Genomic DNA, 19,481 nt, shown 5'->3' with positions numbered 1-19,481 from the left:
AGGTATCCTCATAAGATGAGGACAGACATCGTTACGGAAGCCGGCAGAGAAGTTAAACTTCTGTCTAGCTGTGATTTTATAGATCTCTGTTCCTTTTGCCAGGCTGCTCCTGCTGTGAGTCCACACTCTCAGCCTCCGGGGTCTGGAACCTAGTTGGCATTTCCACCACAGTCACATACGTTGTCTCAGCATACACAAAGTGTACTTCCTGCCACACACTGTTCTAGTACGCAAGACACCTCCATCCAGGTCAGACTCCACTGAAATGCCTCCTAAACGTCCTCCCCTTTGCTGCTCTCATCCCCGTGCTTCCTGAGCTGTGGCTCAAACGCACACGGCTGCAGCCAGAGGGTGGTGGTCACACCGGGACAAGGGCGCCAGTCTCCCTGTCAGGCTGAGGCTCTGCCTGCTGATGAAGGGCAGCAGGCACCTCTTAACCCACTTTGCTCGGTGAGGCTTCCTCAAGGGACTGGAATCTCTAATTAGAATTTCCAATTTGTCAGGGGGCATCTTTATTTGTGGTAATAAAATGGGGACACAGAGCCACCTCCCAAGCCTGACAGCTGTACCTCTGACAAATATTCCCGTATGGCAGTGGAAGTAGGTGATGGCAACTGAATCACAAACTGCACCCGAATGACAAAAGTTACGTTTAATTTACAATGTAATAAAGGTTACAGGTAAAAAGCTACACATAAAGCGTGAAAAGGCCTATTACACAAATGTACAAATCTCTGTACAAAGCTCTCATCAATGTGGCCTACCTTCGTCTCCTGTGTTTGTTAGCCAGGTCTTCTACTCTTGGAGCTCTGGGTCGAGTGGGGGAAAGAGCCTCCGAACCATCATCTAAAAATGTCCTCTTAGAGACATCCGTTACTTCAAATTAAAAATCTTTTCCTTTTTAATTAGAATTGCTCTAACTGATCATATCCTTTAAAAATTGCCTTCATAACACACTCAAAAAGGAAAGTAATACCTTAGAGAGTAGAGGACAGTACCCTGAAATCAAGTGAGAAGTTTCCGCAAGTACTCAGATTTGATAAGAAAAACAGGTAAAGTTCAAACAATACTGTAAGTTTAAAACTATCAACCTGTGTCTATGGCACTGGTCACAGATGAAGAAAAATCAAAATGTTCTCATTCTAACAGAAAGAGCAAAAGAGAAAAGCCTAACTACTGGACCTCAAAACCACTGACCCAGGAAAACACTTTTGAGTTTAAATCTTAGCTTAACTGGAGAATTTTAAACCCTCTTGTTAAGCAACCTGGAATCCGTGGCAACCCTTCTGCTACCTGGACTTGCAGGGATAGTAGGTATAAATTAGGCCACTGGACCGACAAGGTTGGTGGGGCTTCTGTCACCCCCACAGCTCTGGATTCAACTTGAGGGCCTAGAGTTTCTCCCTGGGGTATGTGACCTTAAATAAAAATGACCCTAGAAAGAGGGAGAAAAGAAAAAAGGAGAAAAGGAAAGCCTGGGGAAAAGCCAGGGCAATCTATTTAAAAGGATGTATGAAACATTTCTCTGCAATGAAAGTGTTCTGAAGACAGGTCTTTCTGGGATATTTCAACTTCACCCTCCGTTTTAATATTACATGGTCAGGACCCCAGGAGACCTTCTGAAAGACGATACTGCGCACATGAAAAGTTTTTCCCCCTAGTTCATTAGCTCCCCCATCACCCTTCCACCCCATTCCCACCCAAGCCCACCCTCCTCCATGACCAAAAATATCAAATCAGTAAGGAAGGTGTGGGCTTCTTGCCCGGCCACGCCTCTTTTGCGTATTTCTTCTTCTTGGGTTCGTTGACAGCTTCGGGGTTATAGACAGCAGGGTTTGGTGCAGGGTTCATGTTCACTGCTGACGGCACAACAGGAGTCAAGTCCACATCAGGAGCGAGGTTCGGATATGGCATGGGCAAGCCACCAATGAGTGCTGTCCCATGGATGCCGTGTGGCTGGGAGCCAGCTTCACTGTGTGTGGGGGGCAGGCCCCCGTAGAGTCCTCCACTGAAGGCAAAGTTCTGCATGCGCCTGCTTCCTGACTCCTCCAGGCCCAGGGAGCCAGGGCCCTCCACCCGCTTCTTCTGTGGTTTACAGAGGAGACAGAAGTGAGACAGAAGAGTGCTGTTAGGTTCTTCTACTGTAGTCCGAGAAAAACTGGGAAAGGCCCCTGAATCTCTAACTCGTTTGTTTCCCAAACAACCCATCTCACTGTCCTGAAATCTCAGGGTCTGAAGAGACCTTACAGTGGTCATCTAACATGTGGCTCCTAAACACTGCTCCAAACAAAGTGTTCACCATCTTATGTCAAACCGAGAAAAATGAGGCCAGTGTGTGAACTTTTCATAAAGTAAGACTTATCCAGTTTAAGTGACCATTCTTTACCCTAAGGTCATGCCTCTCTCTCTCTTTTTTTTTTTATGTTAAAATGCCCTTTTAGGAAACAAAGGTGATTAATAGATGGTTGCAAGTATTCTAATTTTTATTTTGGGGGGAAATACACAGCAGAAAATTCCAAAGGAAGAAGAAAGAAGAGAAAGGTGCTCGAGGGGAAACGTGACACAAACTCTACGGAGTTGTATGAAAAATTTCATCTTGTAGTTTTTCACATCGGACTAAAGTTCAATGAAAGATCTTCCTGAAACAAAGACTAACCAGAAACTTGACACATTTCTCGAAATAATATATTCTGAAGACTAGAGAGAAAAAAACAACTCTCTCTAGTAGCTCTGATCAGCATCTTCCAATCACCATTTGAACACCTCTGCCAACAGGGATCTGCTTCCAGGGGCCATTTGCTCCCTTTTGGAGCCCTAGCTATCAGGTGGTTCTCCATGTGTTGAGCACTCAGAACATCTCTGTAGCTTCCACTTCTTGGTTCTTCAATAGAGCTATCTTTAAACCTAACCCAACATGGGCTGGCTTTCCTATCTGTGCCACTCTTGTTCACAAAATAAAGCCATGGCAAAAGCCAGAGGTGCCATGCCAAAGGCAACTATGCCTCCTCTTTGCCTAACAGCTTACTCCAAGTTAAGAAGGGAAGACTAAAGAGAGGTGGGTATCCTACCTCTCTGCACCCTACCCTGCTGAGAGGTAAATTTACAGATTTCCATCACATTATAATTTACATGCAGCATTAAGCTGGCTCGTCACCTGCAGTTTCTCTATGGCACTCCAGGATCCTGACACACAGATGGGGTAAAAGTATTCCCAAAGTATGAAAAACAAGAAAGGGACAAAGAAGGTGTTTTAAAATTAAGCCCACACACCGAAGAGTGGGTTTTTAATCCAGATTATATAACATTTCAAACATGCTTCCTACCTTGACTGGGACCACTGCAGTCTGCACCATGTTCCGAAAGCGACCGACTGAAGGATCCACATCCTCTGCAAAAAGACATGAGGGCAGGGTTAATTCAGTAATCAACTGGGAGGATTAAAGTCACATGTCTCAGTGTGAACAAAGCCATCACAATAACTCATATTAAAACAGTAAAATACAGCTAACCCTTCAGGTGTTTACTGGGTATGTGTTCAATCCTCATAACAACCTCATGAGCTAGGTACCACTAGAGTAAACATGTAATAGATGAGAAAACAAACTCAGGCTTGGAGGAGGAAAATGACGGACCCAGTCACCTCACTGGAGACGAGCCAGAATATAAATCTCAGCATCCAGAAACAGGCCTGTGCTCTAGACCACTTTCCCATTTCACATACTTCCCTCTTTCGAGGGGAGATTTAAAAAAAAAGTAGACATCATCAATCTCATGTTAGTAATAAAAGAGGGACACCTCTTTTATTACTCACCTCAAGAGGTCACACACTTTGCCTTTTGAGCTGAACACCTGTATACAGGCATACCTCGCTTTACTGTGTTTCACTTTACTGTGCTTTGCAGATATTGAAGGATTTTAAAAAAAAACCACAACAAAAACAATTTGAAGGTTGGTGGCAACCCTGCATTGTCAGATGATAGTTTGCATTTTTTAGCAATAAAGTAGTTAATTAAAGCATTGTAAAGAAACAAGGACACGGGTTTTTTAAAGATATAATGCTATTTTTTAGACATAATGCTATTACACACTTGTAAATGTAACTTATATATGCACTGGCAAACCAAACAAATCTGCGTGACTTGCTTTGACATTTGCTTTATTGAAGTGGTCTGGAATGGAACCCATAATATCTCCAATGCATGCCTGTACAAGGAAGACTCACTAAAGGATCTGAAGCCCCTGCCCAAGCAGGGTGGGAGAGCTTTTCACAGCTTAGACACACACTACTGCACCCTCCAAAGCTTCTAGCTTCATTCATTCACTCCGCCAGGAGAAAGGACTAAGATCAATTTAAGGGACATGCTTGCAATCAGTCTCTCGTTTATTGGACAGAAGACATGGAAATGAAGAACAAGACACTGTCCTGCCTTTAAGGAGCTCAGAGCTATAAAGCCAGATGGATCACAATACAAGGGAGGTGCTTCAAGAGAAGTATGAAAGTAGTGATCTTGGAGCACAGAGGGGAGACTGGGTTGGATGACCTACAATGAACAGTTTTCTCACTGAAGACAAAGTGTGGGGAAACAGGCAAGCACAGACTAGAACATTACTAGAAAACTAGAAAACACAACTCCCCAGCCCTTTTATCTTAATACAGTGGTAGGAAAGGAGTTGTTTCCCTAGCAGACATTGTACACCTTATTTTAATGCATTGAAGGTGTTTGCTATTTAAAGAAACACTCCTGTGAGTCCCTTTGGGATATAAAGTATTCCTTATTTAGTTGAAGAGCCCCTGGTTTATTTAAGTCTGGCTTTTCACATATTACTGCTACTGCTAAGTCACTTCAGTCGTGTCCGACTCTGTGCAACCCCATCCCTGGGATTCTCCAGGCAAGAACACTGGAGTGGGTTGCCATTTCCTTCTCCAATGCATAAAAGTGAAAAATGAAAAAAAAAATGAAAAAAAAAAAAAGTGAAAAATGAAAGTGAAGTCGCTCAGTCATGTCTGACTCTTCGCGACCCCATGGACTGCAGCCTACCAGGCTCCTCCGTCCATGGGATTTTCCAGGCAAGAGTCCTCGAGTGGGTTGCCATTGCCTTCTCCGTTTCACATATTAGGATGCCTCTAAAGAATACACCCTGGAATTACATACACAAACAGTTGTTCAATGAACGAACGAATGAACAGCTTCTATACGGAAAAAGAAAGAAGAAAAGGTACCCAGGCTCATCAGGAAGGAGACAAGGTCTCTAAAAAAAGGCACCCTTATTTTCTCTCATTACCATGGGAGCCCTGTTCCAATCATCCCTTCAGGAAAGCTAAATGAAGTGCAAGAGCAACTGGAGCCCAAGAAGCATAGCTAACAGGGTATGTGCCCCACGAACAACACAGGCCTGTGGAAGTGAGGACAAGGCCATCGAGGAGACCCTGTCCTGTGCTGGCTGAACAGTGTGCGGGCCTCTCGCCCTTTCCTCACTCTTGGGCCATTCAACTCCTGGAGAGGGAGTCTACCTACTGCAGGAAATCTCTGCTCCTGGAAGATCTACCAAGAAGTTCCTTGCCAGGTCTACTTCTGGTATAGGAAAGTCTACACAGGTAAATGCAAAAGGGCTGGCAGATGACTGGGATAATGGCTAACATTTATCAAGAGCTACTGAGTGCCTGGGTGAAGCACAAGCTGGAATCAAGATTGCCAGGAGAAATATCAATAACCTCAGATATGCAGATAATACCACCTTACGGCAGAAAGCAAAGAGGAACTAAACAGCCTCTTGACGAAAGTGAAAGAGGAGAGTGAAAAAGCTGGATTTAAAACTCTACATTCAAAAAAGGAAGATCATGGCATCCAGTCCCATCACTTCATGGCAAATAGATGGGGAAACAATGGAAACAGTTGACAGACTTTATTTTCTTGGGCTCCAAAATCACTGCAGATGGCAACTGCAGCCATGAAATTAAAAGACGCTTGCTCCTTGGAAGAAAAGCTATGACAAACTTAGAGAGCATATTAAAAAGCAGAGACATTTACTTTACCAACAAAAGTCAAAGCTATGGTTTTTCCAGTAGTCATGTATGGAGATGAGAGCTGGACTATAAAGAAAGCTGAGCGCCGAAGAATTGATGCTTTTGAACTGTGGTGTTGGAGAAGACTCTTGAGAGTCCCTTGGACTGCAAGATCAAACCAGTCCATCCTAAAGGAAATCAGTCCTGAATATTCATTGGAAGGACTGATGCTGAAGCTGAAGCTCCAATACTCTGGCCACCTGGCAGGCAGAACTGACTCACTGAGAAAGATCCTGATGCTGGGAAAAACTGAAGGCAGGAGAAGGGGATAACACAGGATGAGATGGTTGGATGGCATCATCAACTCGATGGACCTAAGTCTGAGCAAGCTCTGGGAGTTGGTAAAGGACAGGAAAGCCTAGTGTGCTGCAGTTCATGGGATCGAAAAGAGTCAGACATGACTGAGTGAGTGAACTGAACTGAGTGCCAAGCACAGATCTGAGGTATTTTCCATGTAATCATTTAATCTCCCCACCAATCCTGTGGGGCCAGAAGTCTGACAAGTCACTTGGCCAGAGGGTCACAGAACTACCAAGCAGAGACATGAATTTCATACCCAGGCCCTCTGATCAGAGCCCACACTCTTAAACACTCTGCCATACTCTCCATAAACATACTGCCTTCAGAAAGTTCCAGGACAATAATTTTCTTCTTCTTCATTTTAGCCGCACCATGTGGCATGTGGGATCCTAGTTTCCTGACCAGATACTGAACCCACGCCCCCTGCATCAGGAGCACAGAGAACCACTGGACCACCAGAGAAGTTCCACAATAATTTTCAAGAGAAAAAACAGAACATATCAGACCCTAGGTCTTGAAGAAGACTTAATGAATTATCTAGATCAGTCATTCCCATACTGTTGGCTGTTCATCAGTACAAATAAGAGCTTATTAAAACTACAGATTTCTATGTCCAACGTCTAGAAACTCTTATCTGGCATCCAGAAATAAACTTTCTAGATTAGTTATCCAGCTCCTGACTAAACATTTCCCTTGGGCATTCACTACTTTGACAAGTAATTCATTTCACTTCACACATCATCAGAAAGTGAACAAAAGTCACTAGAATGAATGCTCCAATCTCTTTCACAGGAATTCTTTTAATTCTTCTTCCAAATATAAGGATTTGTTGTTGCTTTTTATGCCGAGCTAAATACTTGCTTCTCTCAGGCTCTGGTTTCGCCTACTCATTCCTCGCGAAGGTCAGCCTTGCAAACATCCACCCTCAGGGTGCCTCCCCCCAATCTACTCTCCTTCATGCACATTTCCCAGCATTCAGGGACCACTGTCTATAGCTGGGAGTCTCCTTCCCCCTTAAGACTACAAAACACATTTAGTATTTTAGTAGAAGTTATAGCCTTAAACAGGCAAGTCTTCAATTCAGTTAATAGTGGCAGAAAGTTCTCCAATTTTAAGAGTTACCAGTCATACACAGAACCCCATGAAGACAATAGTGTCTGCTCTAACCTATACTTAAAACTCTACTATGATACAGACATATTGCATCAGCAAAGGAGAACTACAGCCATGCTCTGTACACTGAATCGTATGGGCCCTTCCTCTAGCTACTTCTTTCACACTGCAACTCAATAATGCTTGAGTGTTCAGGGCACTCCATCAATGAAAAGGTATAGCTTGTTTTATTGTACTTCACAGACACTGAGTTTTTTATATCGATAAATTTGAAGGTTTGTGACAACACTGCATCAAGTAAGTATTTCAGTGCAATTTTCCCATTCACTCACTTCCTAGCTCTGTGTTACATTTTGATCATTCTCATGTTTCAAACTTTTTCATTATTATTACAGTTGTTATAGCAACCTATGACCAGTGATCCTTGTCGTCACTATTGTAAAAAGATTACAACTTGCTGAAGGTTCAGATGATGGCTGGCATTTTTTAGTAATAAAGTATTTTTTAATTAAGGTATGTACGTTGTCTTTTTAGACATGATGCTGTCACACACTTAACAGACTACAGCATAGTGTAAATGTAACTTTTGCGTGTACTGGGAAACCAAAAAATGTCTGTGTCTTGCTTTACTGAAATTCTTGAACCAAACCCACAATATCTCCGAAGTATGCCTGTACTGTACAAAAATATCTCCCCTCAAGCACCTGTTATTCTAAACCTTGTTGAGAAACAACTGACCTAAACCTAGAGAGTGTAAACTACTCTCTAGGATCACAGCCTTTTCATCAGAAAAAACTAGGAAGATACCTCACCTGGGTTGATGATCTCATCATCCTCACTAAAGGTCACCCGTGAGTTCTTCCTCTTCCTCTTTGGTCTCTGAATGTCCAGATTCCCCTCCTCAATGGTGAGAGTGGAAATCCGCTTGTTGTGGGCAGTGTTGAATTCTGTCAGGTTCTGGGCCAGAGTTCACACAGGAAAGATAGGAATAAGTACACAAGGAATTTGAAGGAGGATATTACCAAACAAAGAGCAGGAAGGTATTAGGAGCTAACCTTGACCTCTTCACACAGATGAAATTCTCTTCTGCATTCAGAAAAGATTCATTATTGTCCCTAAAGAGCTAATACCAGCAAGCCTCATTTGACAGAATGCGAAACATCTTCAGTGACCAGTGAGGCAGTGATATTCAAAAGGGGCTGAAGGACCTTGAGCTGAAAAGAAGTCATCTGTGCAAAAACCCTTGAGTTGAGGTTTGGGGGTTTTTTGAAGAAGGTTATCATGTCTTCATGCTGAGAATTAAATGAATGCAACTGGGAAGAAATTCAAGAACTGTTTTTAAGTAACAAAACAGATGAGAAAGAAAAACTGATAGTTTCTTTCCCAGTAGCTCTCTCCTTTAAAACTAGTAAGGACGCTGCCAGTGCACTGAATATTTGGCATTAATATTTTGTCACTCCCCATCCCTGTCTGGCCCCATTTCTGTTCATAACTATCCATCCATCTCAGTGATTAACTTGGCCTCAGCACTGCTGCCTGCCTCTTTTCAATCCCTTGGACTTATTCCAATCTGCACTGCAGTTTGAGACATCCCAAATGTCTTGAGAACAAGACCTAGAGATGACAGGAGGAGGCATGGAAGCAGCCTGGAAAAGAATGGGCAAGAGGGACTGCCAACCAGGACCCTGGCTACGAGGCTACTTATTTACAACCAACTAACTTCTGAGTTGTAAGATTTCTACTGTGCTTTTTTCTTCCTAACATCTGGGAAACTGCCTCTGTATACAAGAAGAGTAAATGTATGTGGGTGGTTAAGGACAGGCTGGCATTTGATCTACCTGGATAGACCAGTCACACCAATGCAGTGACAGGCATGTGAAGACAAAAGCTACACCACAAACTACTGGGGTCAACTCTAGACAAGGAAAACCTTAACACATTAAAGTTAAATGTTGTAAAATTCAGGGCAGCCAGGTCCAGACAAAAGCAGTCTAGTTCTACTCAGAAGATTCTTGGGCTGATTGGATGGTATCAAAAAAAGCTACATAAATGAATGAAAGCTTCATTCTCTGTTAAGCCAGTGCTGTTCAAACAAACTTTCCGGATGATAGAAATGTTTTCTATCAGAGCTATTTAGTATGGTTAGTCACTAGCCACATGTGACTACTGAGTACTTTGAATGTGGTTGGTGGCTACTGCATTGGATAGTGTAGCTCTTAAGAAATGTAATTCCTAGCCTTGGCTTCCAACACGCAGCAAAGGTGCACACAACAACCATAAGGGTCTACTGGCTAGTCAGCCCTGGTTATATATAACCAAACCCACACAATGCAGATTTCCAAGGGCCACACCACACTGCCAAAGTGGCAAAGGCTTATCACTCTGTTCAAGAAAAACTCCAGCTGCTAAGTCACTGGCATTTCAAGCTACACAGAACAGCTACATACTGCAAAAACCGGAGTCTCCAAGACATAACAATGACATGGACAATAGAATTACATCAAGTTCTGTTTCCTCCTCTGGAAGCCCCAGTAAGCCCTTGAGTTCATCATCCTCTCCACCCATCTTCTCATCTCCTTTCACAGCTGATGGCAATGTCTGAGGCTTCTCACGCAGAGTGTATGCCCTTGTGGATGCACCAAATGAGACCGTGGAGTCGATGGGAATTTGCTGAGGCTTGTGAGGCTCCAACCGAATGTGACCCAAGAAAGTGCCGTGTGCTGGGAATAACCAAATCAGAAATATAAGAGAGGAAAAGAAAAAAACAAACAAAAAACAAACCTGAGTTGCAAAAGAGAAGCTTCTGCCAGCACATCAGTTTTGCTTTTCAAAACAGAAATGGCATTGGGTCCACTCTGCATCCCTTGTCATGAGTCACAACGAAAAGGAAAACTCCTTCACTGAATCCTGAATCACTACAGTGGATTTCTTACACATCTTCAGACCTGCTGTAACCCCACATAACAAGTACCTCTGCAGCCAGACTGGCTCCATTCTGGGTCCAGCAGGAAAGGCTCCAATCCAGCAAAAGCCATGCCCCGCAAAGAGGAGGACAGGAACTGCTGCGGTCTGACCTCTCCAGCCCCAAGCCTAAGGAATATAGGAACTGCTGGATGGGTAACAGTTATACTTGGGGTTTCCCCAGGATAAGAAATGCGGCTGGCTGAAACAGGTGCAATACCAATGGCAAGGTAGGCCAAAAATCCTACTGGAGAGTCTGGATATTTTTCCATGTCTACATTCTGCGTATTATGAAATGGAGAGAAAAGAGATAAATTTGCAAGTACGGACTTATGAGACAAGGCTCTCCAAAACCATCATATAACCGTACTGGGGTAATGTGTGCATGTGTATGGGGAGGGGGAAAAGGAGTAAAACACGATCAACCCAGGAAGGAGATCCTTTACATTCCATGCTGCAATTAATTATACACAGGTGAAAATGAACAAACTTCAAGGCCCCATGTAGTCACGTTTTAACTGCATTTCTGAGATTATCTCTGACAAACTTGAAAATCTTATAGTTGGAGTGTGCTCATAGAATTAAAATTGATATTAGTAGTAGTAATCAAAGCAAAATGTAGCTGAGATAAAGAACCTATTATAAAAAATGAACTTGCTCAAAATAAGGATTCTTTTAATAATGTCCTGTACCCACAACTCTACTACATTAATGGAGCTAACCACAACTTCTGCTTAAACTGGATCTCAAGGGCCTACGAACACATTCCCTAGTTCTTAGGTGTTTTTTTTGTTCTCCCTATATACCTATTACTCTCCTCAGGAAAGCACTCCCTAATATCTTCTTCTCTTTCCACTCATCAATTATTTCAGTAAAATAGGAAATACCACAGGAATGGAGAAGGACTGATTAAAAAACCAAACATAAACTTCCTTGATGAGCAATAAAACACAATTCCAAATCTGAAGAACCCAAAGAGCATCTCCACACTGCCCAAAAGGGAATGTATAAAACGGGATGGGATATGAGTTACTTACTACTGTTGAGATCTATTAGGAAAACTCTCTTCAGATGCTTGTGGTAGACCAAGGCAGCGTGGACCCGAGAGCAAGACTGGTGGTCAATTGTGAAGTCACACAAATCAGGGTTTCGCCCAAATAAGTAATACTTCTTCTCATCGATAATCAGTTTCTAAATAAATATAAAATACTACTTAAAGTTTGTTTCAACAGGGTTTAGCAAAAATTCTTCCAATAAAAGTAGAGCATATTAAGGTAAAATTCCTTGTCAAAGTAAAAAAAAAAAAAATATATATATATATATATATATTTCCTATTATTCTTCAAGATAAACAGCTCAGAAAAATTTAGTAACATTTCTGGGGTTATTCTCCCCAAATATAGTGGTCTAATGTTGAGTGCTGATATGAAAAGAACTTTCCCTAATCCTATTAAATGTAAATGGCCTGCAAGAGAGGCTATCTTCTTTTCATTGTAAATTTAAGATTTCACTTAACTTTAGGTTGAGCAGGAAATAAAAACATAAGCCATGCCTATAAAGGAATAAGACGTCTTTTCAGAAAATATATATTCAAATGAAGATTATCTACTGGTTCACAAAGGAAGGGAGGTATAAACACTTACCTATATTCTAATCATGCTGCCAGAGCCCCAACTTATTTTTGCAAACCCCTTGAAATCAGAATTACATTAGACATCCCTGTATGAGCCTCTAGATCTAACTTTATGGTCCCATTTCATTTTGACCACAAAAAAGCATTACTCAGAGTTAACTCTAAATGAGTACTTGCTGTGTCCAAATATGGTATGACCTCACAGGGCAAAGATTTTCCAGGTTTGAGGGAAGAGAATATAGAGATTCACATTTATTGAAGGGCTATTTTTTGCTAGGCATTTTAAGCATTATCTCATTTAATCATCAAAACAAGTCTGTGAACTAAATATCACCTTTATTATAGAAAGTGAAAGTGTTAGTTGCTGAGTTTGTCCAACTCTTTGCAACTCCATGGACTGTAAACCCGCCAGGCTCCTCTGTCCATGGAATTCTCCAGGCAAGAATACTGGAGTGGGTTGCCATTACCCGCTTCAGGGAATCTTCCCGACCCAGGGATGGAACTGCAGTCTCCTGCACTGCAGGCAGATTCTTTACTGTCTGAGCCACCAGGGAAGCCTATCACCTTTATTATTAAACATAAGAAAATAAATTCAGAGAGATGAATCTAGTCATTCAAGGCAGTCAGGCTGGTTAAGTAGCAGATGTGGGATTTAAATTCAGGTATGAATAACTTGCAATGCTAATATTCTAAACAACAGTGCCATGGGTCTGAAATAATTCTGAGAAGAACTCCAAAATGTTTCTAACCACTCCTGTGAAACTGGAAAAAACAGAACTATATAATGTCTCAATATAATAGCAGAAAAGAGGATTTTGCAGAGCAGCAAACTGTTACTTTAAAAATTGTAGGGGCTGATGTAGCACTATTAAGTTTTATTTTACCAATAAAGAACTTTCTTTTACAATTGTCACCGATCATTTTATAAAAGAAAGGTCATTTTAACAAAAAAGCAGGAAGGACAAGGATAAAGGGCCACTCTTTGAGTTGGATTTAGCTTTATGAAAAACTCACTACACTGTCTTTTTCTTTTAATCCTAGATCAGTAAAGCTTTTGCCACATATTGGTTGTGGACTGGGCTGTCAAAGATGAAGGACTCTAGGTTAAATTTTTGCTAACACTTCATTCAGTTCTTAAGGTCTACAATTTGAGCCTTTGAAGAATAACCCTCATTCATATACATTATGTTGTTCCTTTACAGTTTTTATTTTTATCTGCACCACATGGCTTGTAGGATCTTAGTTCCCTGATCAGTGACTGAACCCATGCCCTTGGCAGTGAAAGCGCTGATCCCTAACCACTGGAATGCCAGGGAATTCCCTGTTTTTTTCCTTTAAACAGAATGTCTCACTAAGCTCTAGTTCACATTTCACACTATGCTCCTTCTAAAATCCCTGAGAGAAGACAGCACAAAGCTGAGTAAGGAAGTACAGTCAAATTAAGATGATACCAGGCTAGGAATCAAGAGGCTTATTTTTCGTTCCTGGCTATGTCACTGAACTCACAGTGGGCTACTATTCTCCTCTATGCTTCAGTGTTCTTACAAAACCAGAAATGTACCTCACAAACTGGTAACAGTTAACAACTGCTGAGTACTTAAGTGCACACATTGTACTATGAGATTTATGCTATGTCATTTCATCTTCACAGCCACACTGTGAGATAAGTAGGTACTATTATTCCTATTTTTATAGATAGGAACAGTGAGGCATAAAGAAATTAATTAATATATGCAAGTTCACACTGCTAGATATTTATAAACTGGATTAGAAATTCAGGTCTGCCTTCACAGAGTCTAAGCTTTTATAACCACTATATATTTTCTTCACTCTTCCTGCATCAAAAAATCCACCATATGGCAAAAAACATTTAAGGAGTGAACAAGTAGTATAGGTCACACTCTTAATTTTTTTTTTAAACACTTACCCAGTTCCTTGCCAGCTTATACTTTAAGGCTCAAAGGGATAGGGGTCACTTTTGGGAAACTCTGTCCAGCAGAGCCCACTTGCTGCTGGCAGAGCTTGTCTCAGGCCCCTAGTGCTAGGGGGCACCAAGATTCAAAAACAGTCTGACAGCTCAATCCCACAATCATCCCACGCCTGCTTAGACCCAAATATTAAGACTTGGGTTAAAAATAAGATATTGTTTTAGAATTGAGAGAGCCCTAACATGTCAACATGTTATTTTCTCTAGGTAATATCTATGCAAATTGAATCTCATAGATGCATTTCCCATTCCTATCTATTTGCACATACATGATGTCTTCACAAACTTAAATTTGCTAACCACAGAGCTCAAAGGCTGGACTTAAACAGTCATAAGACCACCAGCTCTTGGGTTCTAATACAAAACTGATCACCTTCTATGATTCCAGGCTTCCCTGGTGGCTCAGTGGTAAAGAATCCACCTACCAATGCAGGAGACACAAGTTTGATCCCTGGGTTGGGAAGATCGCTGGAGAAGGAAATGGCAACCCACTCCAGTATTCTTGCCTGTGAAATGCCAAGGACACAGGAGCCTGGTGGGCTACAATCCACCAGGTCACAAAAGAGTTGGATACAACTTAGCGACTAAACACCACCACAAGGTGAAAATACCAGAGATTTAGGTGTTTAGAGAAGGAAAAAGAGAAAAGGCCTCCAAATTAAATATGCACATTCACAATTAAAGGTATCTCAATTATAGAAGTGTGAAAATGTAGAGAAAAAACAGTATGCCTCAGAAGCATGAGTCAATTCTTAGACAACTTGCTTCTTCTGTCCAAGTGAATGAAATAATGCACTGGCCCTTCAGTAGTCACTAAACCACAACTGCTTAAACAGCTATGGCTAATACCATTATCCAGTTGTGCCTCTGAGTTATAACTCAGAGTGTAGCTTTACACCCTGGGCTTAAAAGACTCATGGCTTTTGTTTTAATATTGCACTTCTTAAACCCAGCTATCACAACACATCACAGGCCTCTGACATAAGGCTTGGACATAGATAGCTCGGTTAGTATCAAGTGCTGCCTAAATCCTTAAATAATAAGTAGATTTGGAGTCTATTTCTCTCAGAAACAACACAGTGATGCCTACGGATTATAACATGACACCTCTGTGGCAACTCAGCACACCTAAGAGCACTGAAAGACAGCATTACCAGTTAATGGAAACCAGTAATCAGAGGGATGTTTGACAAGTTAAGAGTGCTTTGAAAATATAAATTATTTCTAAAAAAAATTATAAGTTATTTCTGAAAAGAATTATGATATTATCATTAAAGCTAGGCTCCTTATATGTTTCTCCCTATTGCAAATTAAAGATTTATTAAATTCTGGTTAAAAAAATAGATTCCTATATGTCTACTGAGCAACATTTTATATGTGTGGAACAATTTATATTTTAAAAAAAAAAAGACATTTTAGCTAAATAATTCCCTTGAATAATCCAGATATTTTGTAACCTTTAAGATAGAAGAACCCATGACAAAGTGGTTCTAAGTGACTGGCTAAGGGCTTGATAAATTCATCATAACTTCTGCCTTAATGTTTTGCAAAATACATGTATCACTACAACATCCTGAAAGTGAAAACAATGTATTTATAGAACATCCTTCAGGAGATCTCACAGACAGTTTTCATTACAGAGTGCAATGTTTTTACTATATACACCAAAGAAAAATAACTGCACTCAATAATAGAGCCTTTAACTTAAATATCTGAGCAAGCAAACATAAAATTGGTTGAATACACGAAGACTCACAACTAGATGGCCACAATGGGCTTAATCCCCATTTCTTGGTAAATAAATGGCAACAAAAGAATTTAAAAAAAAAATCCACACAACCTAATAGCTAATCAAAATTCGTGTTCCCTTGCAGTTCTACGTGGTTTTCATTCTAGAGACTTGGAGAAAAGCTAGAATGCTGCTACACTTGTTCTTTATAGTACTTACTTCAATTATAATCATGTAAATTTTTGTATGGTTCTGTGTTTCCCACCAGATGATTTCTTTGAAGACAGGAACCATGTTCATTTTGTTCACTGCTGTATTCCCTATGCCGAGCACAAAGACTGGCACATAGTAAGCACTCAGTAAATGTTTTAAATGAATGAATGAATTTCATCACCATTTCCATTCTCTTTTTTGAACATGTGTCTTAGTTTACTATCTTCTATGAAGGGCTTTAGCTTGAATCTCATAAAAGCAACTTAAAAGTTGAATTCAATCTATATCATTCACTTTCTTCTTCAATTATTGCAGACCTTGCAACTTCCACACAACTCCACATACTCAGAGAGAAGGAATTCACCAAGTTATAGGGCATCCAGTTTCACTGAGGCCTACAGGCCCACGATCTATTAAAACCTTTCATTTGGAAGGTGAGAGAAGTCACAAAAAAACACAGTATCAGTGAAGATACACATTGGCATGTGTTTTATCACTATGTGCTTTTAATAGAAAAGAATCAGGATGAACAAAAGTAGCATTGCTGGAAAACAAAGCACAGGAGAGGGGGTGGAAAAGTGAGTCACCGGAAAGAATCTTTAGTGTGGTGGGGAAAAAAGAGAAGACGTGTATTTCCATACCTCAATTAGCTTGTCTCCTTTGACTACATCCAGATGTAAACCAGGAGGGGGTTTACCTGCCCTGAAAAGTAACAGTGAAAAAATATTTTCAGGATGAGTTTGCAAATGCCATTTACAATCATTATCCCATTCAACACTGCAGCTCTCCTACCAGCCTATAATTAGTTCATGTTCAAGCAGAAATGTCATCTACTTCACTGTTATTATAGTTCCTTTCTGCATTTGACACTTACCTCCCCAGTGATTCAACTACTCTAAAACATATTTCAGGGGATCTGCATTTAGAGCACCACCAAAGAAACCTGTATTTTAACACTGAATTATCTACCTTGGAGAGAAAGCAGCACAGAGAATGCAAGTACTATAGTTGGGGTTGTCTGGTCACTTGGAGTTTGATTCTAAGATTGCCACTACCAATAATACCATACAAAGGTAGAATAAATCAGTTGGTGTCTGGGGTTGATCAAGGTAGGACTTATCACATAATAAACAGAGGATATTGTCCTGAGCTCTGAGGTCAAACCAGACACATAATTTAGGCAGTTAGGGCAATCCAAAACTATGCCATGAAACCAGGTACTAATAAATACAAAAGATATTTGTTACCCTGAACAGGTCATTCTACAATGGCATGTATAAGGGAACTTTTCTCTATACTCCTATAACCATACCATCCAAGAGAGACACATATATGTCAAAGCACCTAACACAGTGTCTGGTGCACACCAGAAGTTAAGGAAATGGTAAGTGATCTTACACAGTCTCTTCTAACTATAAATTTACTATCCTGGCCCAGTAAACTTATAGTTAGAAGACATAAGTAAACATTCTGAAATCAATGCGGCAAGGAACCGAAATGGACACAATTTGCAGACTGGAGCAACTGTGTGTTGCAGAAGTGCAAAGGGACTCAGAAAATAGCTACACATTCACTTGTTTCCTGTGTTTGCTCCTCTGAAGTTTGAAGGAAGAACAATCTTGCCAGAGCCCCAACATCTACGCACACACGCGCGTGCACACACACAAAACACAAATGCATTCATTTACATCTAACTGAAGAGACAACAAAGTCATCTCACAAGTCTGACCCAACTCCTCTATGGTGGTTGCTGGGAGGACAGTGCATTGGACAAAAGCCCATTTTGTCTGGAAAACAGGGAAAGCCAAGTTACATCCAAAATATGCTTTCTGAACTCCTACTATGTGTCTGGCTCAGGCCTAGGAACTGTGACCATACAGATGCATTAGGCAGCCCTTGCCCTTGAGGGGTTCAATATAACGGAGCCAGAGAGAAACACACACATAACAATGCACTGTGATGAGCAGAAATAGCTCTAACTCGGATGGGTCGCCTTGCCAGGCAATTCATATAATTCATCGTGTACTCCACTCAAAGACTAAAATTATTCCATTATTCCCAAGAACTTGCGAAGGGAAGAAAGGGGTTCTTCCTAACAAACAAGGATGCCCTCTGGCGCCCGACTTCGCGCCAGTGGCTGAGAGCGCAGAGGTAGGTCAGAGCCGTTCCTGCCCTCAGGGAGCTCCCAGTCAGCGAGAGACAGGCAAGGATCGCACCAGGCTGCAGTAACAACCGCGGGATGCGAGGCTCCGAGCGGGGATCGGGGCCAGGAAGCTAGCTCGCGCGCGCTCGGGACAGAGAGCGGGGGGCAGGTACCGGGCTCCACAAGAGCACCAGGCACTCAGTCAGGAGTTGGGGTAAGTTCGAGGCCAAGGCCCCGAAGCGCCCCGGCAACCGGCTGACTGCCCGAGGGGCTGCCTAAACCAGCGCCTCAGAGCCCCCAACTCTGGGTTTCCTCAGTTTCTGGGCCCGGGCTCCGAGCTCCAGGTTCCTCCACACGCCGCCCGGCCCGACGGACAGTTCTCCCTCAGTCAGTCCCAAGATGTCTGGGCCGTTCGGCTCGCCGCGAGAAATCAGCCGCCCGGCCGGCACAGGCCAGCGCAGGCCAGGCCACTTCAGCGCTGGTCGCCCCGCCACTCACCAGGTCGGGCAGTCGAACAGCGGGAGGCTGGAGCCGGAGTTCGCGGCTGCCGCCATCTTGCGTCTCCCCCTCCCATTTGGCGGGCCCTAAGCACGCTGGGAAACTGGAAGACCCAGAAGGGGAGAGGCGGCTTCCCAGCGGCCTGTGCGTCTGCGCGCGCACACACACACCCACGCACGCACGGACGCACCGACGCACAGCGCGTTGTAGTAGCGGTGGAGACTGGGATCCTGTTCAGGGATGTTTTTCAGGGTTTGAGAGTTGAGCTTCTCTGAAGGCCAGGGCTTCTCTCGGTCGGCAGCTTTCTGAGGAAAATGGGCTCGTAGGGAGGGGTTCGGTTTCCCTCTACGTTCTTTTTTTCAAACACGCTCCCAGGCTCTAAAGTCTTATGATGCCACCCTTGCTCTGGGCTCGCACCGTCAGCCTTTTTACTCCCAAGACGGAGAGAAGTTAGAGGGTATAGGGCTTAGGGATTGGAAAAACACCAGTCTGTTGTTTCTCCTCTAACGGTCCTGAGAAGCTACCTTACGGGATCGTGTAAACTCTAGACAAACAGGAGCCAGGGACGGATCCAACCAGATGGCAGGCGTCCAGATCATCAAAATGCATGAATGAAAAGCTTATTTAATCAAGTGGAGGCCTCTTTGGATTTTAAAATTTTGGTCATAGTGACTAGATTGTATAAGGAACACTTAGGATTCAGGTCTGCTTTTGTCCAACAGCTGAGTGAACGATCATCAGCAGGGCTTCTGGTTGTAATGGCCTATGTCTACTGAGTGCTTATTTGGGCTAGAATGTAGTTTATATGGATCATCTCATTTAATCCTCAAAACTCTCTTT

The 19,481-nt window shown here is 42.2% G+C and overlaps 1 protein-coding gene and 1 non-coding gene across 2 annotated transcripts; both read right to left on the bottom strand.

Annotated features, from left to right (window-relative positions):
- Positions 1-637: 637 nt before the first annotated feature.
- PPP1R8 (protein phosphatase 1 regulatory subunit 8) lies at positions 638-18,792 on the bottom strand. The gene is made up of 7 exons (XM_043909424.1): positions 18,642-18,792; positions 16,642-16,702; positions 11,476-11,629; positions 9,977-10,197; positions 8,290-8,434; positions 3,324-3,388; positions 638-2,085 (listed from the first exon to the last, which is right to left on the bottom strand). Exons 1-7 carry the CDS (start codon positions 18,695-18,697, stop codon positions 1,732-1,734), a joined length of 1,056 nt encoding a protein of 351 aa, XP_043765359.1. The 5' UTR covers positions 18,698-18,792; the 3' UTR covers positions 638-1,731.
- Positions 14,916-15,081, bottom strand: LOC122699009. Its single transcript, XR_006342503.1, has one exon.
- Positions 18,793-19,481: the final 689 nt, after the last annotated feature.

The sequence above is a fragment of the Cervus elaphus genome, chromosome 8 (assembly GCF_910594005.1).
Source record: "Cervus elaphus chromosome 8, mCerEla1.1, whole genome shotgun sequence".
Classification (NCBI taxonomy): domain Eukaryota; kingdom Metazoa; phylum Chordata; class Mammalia; order Artiodactyla; family Cervidae; genus Cervus; species Cervus elaphus.
Note: the sequence above shows the minus strand (reverse complement) of the source record. Positions and strands in the feature narration are given on the sequence as shown.

Bases quoted from the DNA above. Each gene is read 5' to 3' on its own strand.
- PPP1R8 (XM_043909424.1), bottom strand. From the start codon at position 18,697: ATGGCGGCAGCCGCGAACTCCGGCTCCAGCCTCCCGCTGTTCGACTGC. The intron at 16,703-18,641 runs GTGAGTGGCGGG...GTTACTTTTCAG, and splicing joins CTGTTCGACTGCCCGACCTG to GGCAGGTAAACCCCCTCCTG. The intron at 8,435-9,976 runs GTAATTCTATTG...ACTCTGGCCCAG, and splicing joins AGGAGGAAACAGAACTTGAT to AACCTGACAGAATTCAACAC.